The 9,998-nt window shown below is 34.2% G+C and overlaps 2 protein-coding genes across 2 annotated transcripts; one reads left to right on the top strand and one right to left on the bottom strand.

The window, feature by feature from the left end:
• Window positions 1-65: 65 nt before the first annotated feature.
• Window positions 66-1,598, bottom strand: LOC141532670 (uncharacterized). The gene has a single exon (XM_074251118.1). It carries the CDS (start codon window positions 1,596-1,598, stop codon window positions 66-68), a length of 1,533 nt encoding a protein of 510 aa, XP_074107219.1.
• A 4,521-nt stretch (window positions 1,599-6,119) lies between these two features.
• On the top strand, window positions 6,120-9,605 carry LOC141532514 (ATP-dependent RNA helicase DDX24). Its single transcript, XM_074250885.1, has 5 exons — window positions 6,120-6,255; window positions 6,335-7,705; window positions 7,798-8,250; window positions 9,019-9,196; window positions 9,288-9,605. Exons 2-5 carry the CDS (start codon window positions 6,406-6,408, stop codon window positions 9,550-9,552), a joined length of 2,196 nt encoding a protein of 731 aa, XP_074106986.1. The 5' UTR covers window positions 6,120-6,255; window positions 6,335-6,405; the 3' UTR covers window positions 9,553-9,605.
• Window positions 9,606-9,998: the final 393 nt, after the last annotated feature.

Raw genomic sequence — 9,998 nt, 5'->3', positions numbered from 1 at the left:
TTGTAGTGTAGTGTCGTTGTTTTTCATGCTGTCCATAGGTGTCTGTATGCTCGTTGAAATTTCTTTTAAATCTCGAGATTGCATTTGTTCAGGAAGTTGGAGAGAATGTATGCGATTTTATTTGAAGGGTTTGCTAGAAGTGGTGTAATATCTGTCGGAGCTGGATTATAGAGTTTGCTGAGAATGTTGTTCAGCATTTTCCTTTGGTCTTGATATATTGGGCACTTAAAAAAGATGTGATTCAAGTCTTGGTCTGGTGATCCGCAGGGACATGCTGATGATTCGATGAAATTTTTTCTATGTAAGCTGGAGTTTAAGTTGTAATGGTTTAGACGCATTCTTATAAATGTAGTGATGACTTTCCTGGGCATGTCATACTCAGCGAACCAGGGTTTTTTAGTTTCCTTGAAGATAAAGCTAAAATAATGAACTCCTTTTTGTTTCCCAGCTTCCTTGAGGAACTCAACTGTGCGGTTGATGGTCTTTTCTTTGCTGTTAGTCACTAGATCGTTATAGGGGATTGGAGTAAAGGTTCGTCTTGAGTTGGTGATCGCTTCTTTAGCTAGTCTATCTGCCTCTTCGTTGCCGGGTATGCCAGAATGTCCAGGGATCCACATTAAGTGGACTTGTAGTCCGCGTTGTTGCGCCTCGTGGAGTCTGGCTGCAATTTTGTATGGCAGGTATGATTTGGGTTTTTTATCTTGTAAGTTAAGAAGGGCTTGGAGCGCGTTTTTGGAGTCCGTGTAGATTATTGTTTTTTTCTCTGCGGTCTCGAGTGCTAGCTCGATTGCCTTGAGAATAGCTAGGGATTCTGCTGTTGTTATTGAAGCCTGGCCGTTGATTTTCTGTGTCAGGTGAATGTCCAGAGTGGCATTGTAAACTGCGAGTCCTATGTATGGTTCGGTCGGGCTTTTGGATGCGTCTGTGTATACTTGTGTGAAATCGTGTAGTTTTTCACTCACTATTTTTTGAAAATTTTTAATCACGCTTTCTGTTGGAAGGTTACTGAGTGTTGCTGTTGTTGATATGTCAACGTTTAATGAGTCTCGAAAGACTGAGTAAGGGTACATATACTGCGGTTGTGTTTTAGCTTGGTAGATAATGTCCTGGTATGGTTTATTGTCTTTTAAGGAGTTAATTGCTGGGAATCTTTTTAGAATGAACTGCTTGGCTTTATTTTGGGTTATACTATCCTCCAATTTTGTCAGGGTTTGAATGACTGGATTATCGGAGACACTCATAGATCTTAGTATATAACGATCGGAGAGATCTTTAAGTCTGATTTTTAGAGAGATTTCTTTTTCCTCTGCCATCATTGAGTTGATTGGGGTCGATATCCGAAGGCCTATGCATGTTCTGATGGCTTTATTTTGTATTTTTTCCAGTTTTTTGAATAATTTACTGGAGGTCATGTTCATTATGTGAGACCCGTACTCGATTTTTGTCCTGATCAGTGCCCTGTAGATATTTAGAAGGGTTGCTGGAGTCGCTCCCCATTTTGTTCCACACATAGCTTTAATGAGGGGGTTGACTTTGTTGATTCTTGAAATGAGATTATTGTGGTGTTCGTCGAATGTTAGTTTCTGGTCCAGTATCATACCAAGGAATTTAGCTGATGTAGATGGCCTGATGTGTGTGTTCTTAATAGTAAAGACTATGTCCTGGGGTTAAAGTTGATGAGTGAGAAAACTACTATTTTTGTTTTTTCCGGGGAGAGATCCAAGTCCAGACTTTCGAGGTATGCGTTGTAGCTGTCTAGGGAGGCTTGTATAGCGTCGACTGTGCATTGTAAATTTTTGTTCCTGCATCTTATAGCTTTATCGTCAGCAAATTCTGCTATGCTGCTGGAAGAGTGTATATGTTTGTTGCCATCTGCCGTGTAGAGAGTGAACAGCAGGGGAGCTGATACCAGTTCTTGACCCGCTCCGGAGTTTACCTCCTGCGGTTCTGTTAGGCTGCTGTTGGTCACAAAGTATAGTTTGCGCTTCTTGATTAGAAAGTAGAAGAAGGAGCAGTAGGAAGTGGGAATATCGAGGTCTAGCATAATTTGTAGCAACTTGTCCGGATTGACATGATCGAAGGCTCCTTTGATGTCCAGAAATGCCGTTAGAGTATACTCACCTTGGGCGAACCCGGTGTAAATTTCTCCAGTGACTACTGTTAAATTATCTGCAGTACTTTTGCCTGCTCTAAATCCATATTGGGTGTTGGGGAGCTTAGAATTGTGCTCCAGCCACCACGTGGTTCTGTCTACCAAAATTCTTTCCATTATTTTGAGAAAACAGGGTGTCAAGGTGATGGGCCTAAATTTGTTTGTGTCTCCTTTGGGGAGTAGATAGACTAAGTGCTCTGTCCAGGAAGTGGGATATTTTTTGAGTCGGAGAAAGTTGTTGTAACAGTCCAGGATTAGTTTTCTCAGAGTTTCAGGGAGACGTTTGATTATGTCGTAGGTGATTTGGTCAAGTCCTGGGCTTGTTCCTGATTTACTTCGCTGTATGGCGGAGTTTAGTTCTGTTAAAGAAATTTCGTAGTCTGGAAAATTGGGTGCTGATGGTTGGGGAGCTTCGGCGGTGTCTTGGTGAAATAGCTCCTGTGCTGTTGAGCTGTCTGAGTTTATTCGGCTTTCCTGACAGTAACTTTCAATGAATTCAAGCTTTTTTTGTTCAACTGAGAGTTCTTGTCTCGGGAGTGTGTACGGATTGGATAATCTTCTATTTTTAAAGGCTTTAAATTTTTTCCAGACCATGGCTATGGGGGTAGTGCTGTTGAGAGACGCAGTATATTCCCGCCAAGCTTTTTGTTTGGCTTTCTGGAATGTTTTCTTCGTTAACGCGTTTATTTTATTGTAGTTTTCATAGCTCTCTACCGTTAATGTACGCTTCATGAGTTGGAGAGCTGACTTTCTTTCTTCCAAGGCTTTGGAGCATTCTTCGTTCCACCACGGGGCAGGTGTACGAATTTTTCTAGTCTTGGGATTATTTTTTGGAGATGACGTGTGTTGATTGGCACTGGCACTTTCCTTTCTGGAGTCTTTTGTTTTTGTCGCCGCTGAGAGGAAGTCTTTAATGATGGTAATTATTTCTTCGTAGGTCGGTGGGACATTCAGATTGTCTTCAGGGATGATGGCTTCAACTTTCTTGGTGAGGACATCATCAAACGTTTCCCAACATATTTTAGAGAGATTTAGTTTATGGGTGAAAAATTGATATGTATCTGGGGCCACACCCAGAGAGATGTGAATTGGGTAATGGTCGCTTCTTCCTGGGTCTTCAGAGACGTTCCAGTTAGTGTAGCTTAGTAGTTCGGGTGAAACAATGGTGAGGTCTACTGCGGATTTGTTTGTAGTAGAGTTTGTTACCCTTGTGGGGGATCTGTCATTCAGAATGCAGAGGTCTGCCTCGGTAATAGTTTCTAGGAGTTCTTTGCCTTGAGCCGAGTTCTTGTAGCTTCCCCAGGAGGTGTGATGGATGTTAAAGTCACCCGCTAGGAGAAGTGAGCTATCGTTTGGTCGATCTAGTAGTTTTTCCCAGGAATTTTTTTTGATTCTTTGATGAGGAGAGACATAGATGGTTGCTATTGTGATGGGACCCTGGTCCGTCTTTATTTTGATGGCTAGGGTATTGATTTTGTTTTCGAGCTCAAAGAAGTCGTTGATAATTTCGAATGTTAAGTTGGTTTTAATAGCGATGGCAATACCTCCGCCGGCGCCATCTTGTCGGTCTTTCCTTACTATGTTGTAGTTGTTGATGTAGAATGGTTCATCTGGTTTGAGCCATGTCTCGGTGAGTAGTAAAATATCGTGGTCTTGATTCATGATTAAGATATTGATTTCTTCTTTTTTCCCCCTTATACTTCGAGCGTTCCATTGTAAGATTGTTATTAGTTTGCTGTTTTGGTGTCTGTTCATTCTAGTGGTGTTGGTGGAGATGGAGGTTGTGATAGTCGTGTGTCGAGAAGTTGTGAGTTTTGGATTGCTGCTGGGGGAAGCTGCTGTACGAGAGAGATTGGCTGGAGTTGCTGGGTAGCATCAATGATGACCCAGGTGAGGCTTTGCGTTGTTTGAGTAAATTCCTTTATGATGTTTTGGTCTTGGGTATTCTCAATGAGCGGGGTCAGTTTAGCCATGATGCCACTTACTTGTGTGAGGAGACTTTGCATGCTGGTTGCGAAGTGTTCTCTCTGGGTTTGGAGAGCTTCGATTTGCTGCTGTTGATGATCTATTATTTTGACGTATGTTTCGTCGCACTTGCACTGACATTTATTGTTTGTCGGTGTTGAGTTTGTGTCTGGTATTTGTGGTTGGAGCTGTTTGATGTCGGTACAAAAGAGATTGACTAGAGTGCTCTTATGAGTATACTCAAACTTTAAATATCTATACTTTATATTTAACATGGGTTATTCTCATGGCAATTTTCATTATCGTTCTTATGAACGCGATGTCAAATGGCGGCTACACATGCGCCCCATGACTTAGCGGGAAGAAGACCGGCAAGCCCGGGGCACGAGGCCGGTGGGGACGCCATGAGCGGCAGTTGTACTGAGACTAGTGACTAGTGCAATATACCTGCGTTCTCTCTGACAAAGAAATTATTCCATTGTGTTTTATTATTTGCTAACGTAATTAATTATCAGTACTCATACTTAATTAAATTCATTGATTCGACATTTGTGCATCAATTTTAAACTTAACATAAATTCGTGGTCAAATATTTAAGACGCCAATAAAAAGTACGTCGTACTTAGCGTTTGGCATCGCGGCCATTATCTTCAATCGCGTGATAAATCAAACGCAATAAATTATCATTGTTAAAGGTTATCAAAATTCTTCAATTCAGTTTCATAATATTCAAATTATAATTGAAATCATTGTTAATTAGTTATATTTTGCAAGTGTTAATTGAATTTAGTCAGTCGTAATTATTAACTTAACTTCATTGATGTGCTTTATTTACTCAAATTTAATCGTGTTAATTATTAAATTCAAATCAAATTTACAAGAAACAAGGTACATTAATAAATTCATGTGTTAAATAATTTGTTGAGTTATTCAGAAAATAATTTAAATTAAATAGTAAATTCTCGCGTAAATTAGAAAACTATAGTCAACGACTAATTTAAACAAAATATTCAAATCATTTAAATCAAAAAGAATTCGATCCCAGCGATCAATTCATAACATAACTTGATCCCACTGATCAAGAACTTGATCCCACTGATCAAGAATTCGATCCCAGCGATCAATTCATAACATAACTTGATCCCACTGATCAAGAACTTGATCCCAGCGATCAATTCATAACATTACTTGATCCCACTGATCAAGAATTCGATCCCAGCGATCAAATTCAATACTTGAACCTACTGGTTCGTTCAAAACATTCTAAAAACACAGTCAATTCTCTTCCGATTACAAACACACGCTTGAAACACGCTTGAAATAGTCGTGCATCAATATGTCCCTAGATGAAATTCATACAAATGTAAAGTCTGAGTCGTTCATAAACAGAGTAACTTGAAATATATACGCTCCAATTGAAACAAGAAATATAATATTTCTAAAATAATATTGACTGGTAATTTATAATGACAGATATAAAATGATAGAGTAATAATCCAGATAAGGAGTAATTATTATGTGGCAGAATAATATGTCAATTCAAATAGTTTTTGGTATTAAGTTGCTAAAATATAAACTTTGTTGGTAGTATTGTTGTATAGATTCAGCAGTCGTGTGTATTAAAATTGAACTGTATACAAATTTAACTAACTTAAAATCTGCCTGCCTCAAAATATCATCTGTACTAAGTATGACTGTATTGAATAGTATTTGCTTCAAAATTGTAGAGGGAACAATCTGTCCCTGATACGTTTTTAGACTGAAAGAAACTAGGTTTTCGGATAAATCGATGTTACCCCTAAAATCATCTATGATTGAGAGATCAACAACAGAGAGGTCGTTTTTATCATGTGATCAAATGAGGATAATCTGTTATCTACGGAGTACACAATGTCAAAAGAAAATCCCATTAACTTCATTAATTCTGAACAGATGGCGTCCGTTGTTTAATTTTAACCTTCAATTACATCGCACGTGGTTTGATAGTGTTTTTAAGTTAGGTTATTGGTATTTCCTGTATTTGTTTACATTCTATCTATTTTATAATATATTATTGAATTTACATGTTGTAAATATTTGTTTTATTTTTATAAAATAAAATAAAAATAATTTGTTTTATTTTCACAACACAATACAAGGTATGTATGGTTATTTTTACTTCCCATCAGTTTTATTCTGTAAATTTTTCACGAGTAATTATTTTATAAATAATTTCAGATTTAATTATTTGAATAAATTGAAAGAAATACATTATTGTGAAATTTTCATTTTAAAACAAATATTTGAAAATGTTTTACGGATTTGAAGAATTACCACCGATAAGTGATGAACCAGCACGAAAAAAATCAAAAAAATTAACAATACCCCGGCCAAAGTTTAAAAAATCTACTAAGCAAAAGAAAAAAGCTATTGTTCAATTAAAAACTATTGATGAGCCTAAAAAAGTAATTGATGACGTTTGTAAAGATACAACTTTAGATGATGAAGAATTCAATTCAGCGGTATGGAGTGGTTTAGGAGTTCCACCTCCAATAATAAAAGCACTAGAAGAGCAAAACTTTAAAAATCCAACCAATATTCAATCTTTAACCCTCGGGCCTGCAATATTTGGCCGTAGAGATATTTTAGGAGCGGCTGAAACAGGAAGTGGTAAAACACTAGCGTTTGGTATTCCTATTTTGACAGGAATTTTACGACTTAAGGAAGAGGAACCTCAAATAGAAAATAATATTAAAGAGTCTGAAGATGAAGAATCGGAAACTGAGCCTGAGAATATAGAAGATTTAAAAGCAATCAAGCAAACTAGGCGGTGTGGCACTACTGATCGTTGGTCAGTTTCAACCGACAAAAGTGACGAAAATGATGAAAATATTGATGAAATTTCCGATTCTGAACAATATGACCAAGAAGAATTTTACGATAATGATGACGACGACAATGATGATGATGATGATGATGATGATATGACAAATAATGATGGTATTGGCTGCGTCAAAGTAATTGATTATGGTCTCGTTGATAATGGTTATACACCATCAGCAAGTGACTCAATAAAGTCGTTGTACGCTTTAATTTTGACACCAACACGAGAGTTAGCGATCCAGATACGAGATCATCTGCGTAAAGCTGCTAAATATACTGATATTAATATTGCTGTTATTATAGGTGGAATGGCAGCTGTCAAACAAGAAAGAATATTAAGAAAAGGTCCTGAAATAGTAATTGCAACTCCTGGTAGGTTATGGGAACTTATTGATCAAGGGAATATACATTTGAATCAGTTGAATACTATTAAGTATTTGGCTATTGATGAAACCGATCGAATGTTAGAAAAAGGACATTTTAAAGAACTTCATCAGCTAATAGGAAGAATCAATAGTAATCCGGAAGCTTTAAAAAAACGTCAGACATTTGTATTCTCCGCTACATTGACTCTAGTTCATGATATTCCTGACTTTTTATTACGTAAAAAAAAGCGTCGACCTTCAAGTAAAATTTTTAAAATCACTCCTGGACAAAAATTGCAAAAAGTTATTGATTTATTGAAAATAAAAAATCCGAAAATTGTTGATGTAACAAAAGAGCGAGGTACGTTTATTCAAATTATTTTTTAACTTTATTTTTTAACCAATTTTAATTTAATTAATAATTATTATTAACTATAATTTTCTTAATTTCAGGTACTGCAGGAACATTGACAGAATGTCGAATAGCATGTACAGTTGATCATAAAGACTACTACTTGTATTATTTTTTGAAAAGACATTCTGGTAGAACATTAGTATTTTGTAATAGTATTGGATGTGTTAAACGTTTGGCAACATTATTTGGTATTCTTGAATGTAATCCATTACCACTTCATGCAAATATGGTGCAAAAACAACGTTTGAAAAATCTTGAAAGATTTCAAAAAAATCCGAATGGTCTTTTGATCGCTACTGATGTAGCGGCTAGAGGTCTTGATATTCCTAATATTGAGCATGTCATTCATTATCAAGTACCGCGAACTTCTGAAAGCTATGTTCACCGGAGTGGTAGAACAGCACGTGCTCAAAAAGAAGGTATTACTGTTTTGATGATGGAACCTTCTGAAAAACAATATTATACGAAACTTTGTAAAACACTTGGACACAGTAAGTTTGTTATTCTTACTCATTTTTTTTTACTTTTTTATTTCAATTAAAAATATAAGCATTTTTTTTATACATGATTATTAGACTTCGTTTTAAATTGTGGTCAGAGAAGCATACTTTTTTTTTTTTTTTTTTTTTATAACCATAACATCGTACTTTATAAAGCGAAATAAGGTAAAAGACCCAGTTATTGACACTTGCAATTTTATTTTAATAAAAAACAACAAATCAACTCTAGTAAATTAATAAATATAATTTTTGAATCATAAATTTTAAGAAAATTGGTTTTTTGAGAACATTTAAGTTTTTCAATTAGAATTAAATTGCACGTGTCAAACAACTAGGCCAGTGTCAATAATTGGGTCTTTTACCTTAGACTTTTACGAAAACAACGAAGTTTTTGTATCTTCATAACTTGACTAGAAATAATTAGCTAAATACCGTTAAAGAGGCTTTTTTAGAATTAACAAAATATGAAATTAACCTTTTAAGAGGTACTTACAAATTTTTTACATCAAAATATATCATAACTTCTCTGCTGAATTTTTTTTTTTAAAGTATTTACATATTAAATTATCTTTCATTGGTGAGTTATTTGAATTCATAATAATAAGCAATTGTCTATAATACAATTTTTTTTATTATTTTTATTTCATATAAATAAATTTTTTGAATTCACATATTTTTCAAAATTTCAAGATATGTATGTTTACTTAATATAATATTTATCATTGATTTCGCTAATAAAAAAATTTTATTTTTTTGTAGCTCAGGATATTCCTATGTTTCCAATCATAGATCGACTTCTAGTTGCTGTCAAAGAGCGTGTTAATATAGCTAGAGAAATCGATAAGTTGGAGTTAGTCAGTAAGCGTGATAATTTGAAAAAAAATTGGTTGAAAAAAGCCGCCGAAGAAATGGATTTATTGCTCGATAAAGATGAACAGTAAGTATCCTGCAATTGCATTTATAAACTTAATTGTTAATTTAAATCATTTATAATTTTATTAATATATATTAAAAATTTATTGTTGTAGAGAAATGACATTGGAGACTAAAGAATCGGCAGATCTTCGACGACACTTAAAAATTAAGAGAAATCAATTATCTAAATTGCTTATGCAACCATTATTCACGCAAGGTTTTTCTGGTAAATACCCTGATATAAATGTTGGCAGGCAATATATTTTTGATTCTGAAAAGGCAGTAGATACTATGAAAAAAGCCAATACAGTGGGTAAAAAAAAAACAAAATTATTGAAACCTCAAAGTGAAAAGAATAAAATGAAAGTACGTAGTTAATTTAATTTTATATGATTATGAATAAATCTATAATTTTTTTTTAAATATAAAAACTTGTTTTTTTTTTTATTTTTTTATTTTCCTTCTTAACAAAAAGTTATTTGGCTTACATTAAAAGTTTTTATGATAATAAAAAATAGTTGGTGCATTTTAGCAAAAACTACAATTATAATGTCTTAGAGACTTATATTTATTATGTTATTTACAGATTCAAACTTTAATATTCTATTAGTACAATAAAAAATTATGTAATATAATACAGATTAATTAAAGACAATCAAATGGCAATTTGTAAAAAAAATATATATATATATATATATATATATATATATATATATATATATATATATATATATATATATATATATATATATATATATATATATATATATATATATATATATATATATATATATATATATATATATATATGAACTGTTATAATT

This window comes from Cotesia typhae, unplaced genomic scaffold (assembly GCF_013202065.1).
Source record: "Cotesia typhae breed Kobodo isofemale line unplaced genomic scaffold, CoteBio_Ctyphae contig_65, whole genome shotgun sequence".
NCBI classification, from domain to species: domain Eukaryota; kingdom Metazoa; phylum Arthropoda; class Insecta; order Hymenoptera; family Braconidae; genus Cotesia; species Cotesia typhae.
Note: the sequence above shows the minus strand (reverse complement) of the source record. Positions and strands in the feature narration are given on the sequence as shown.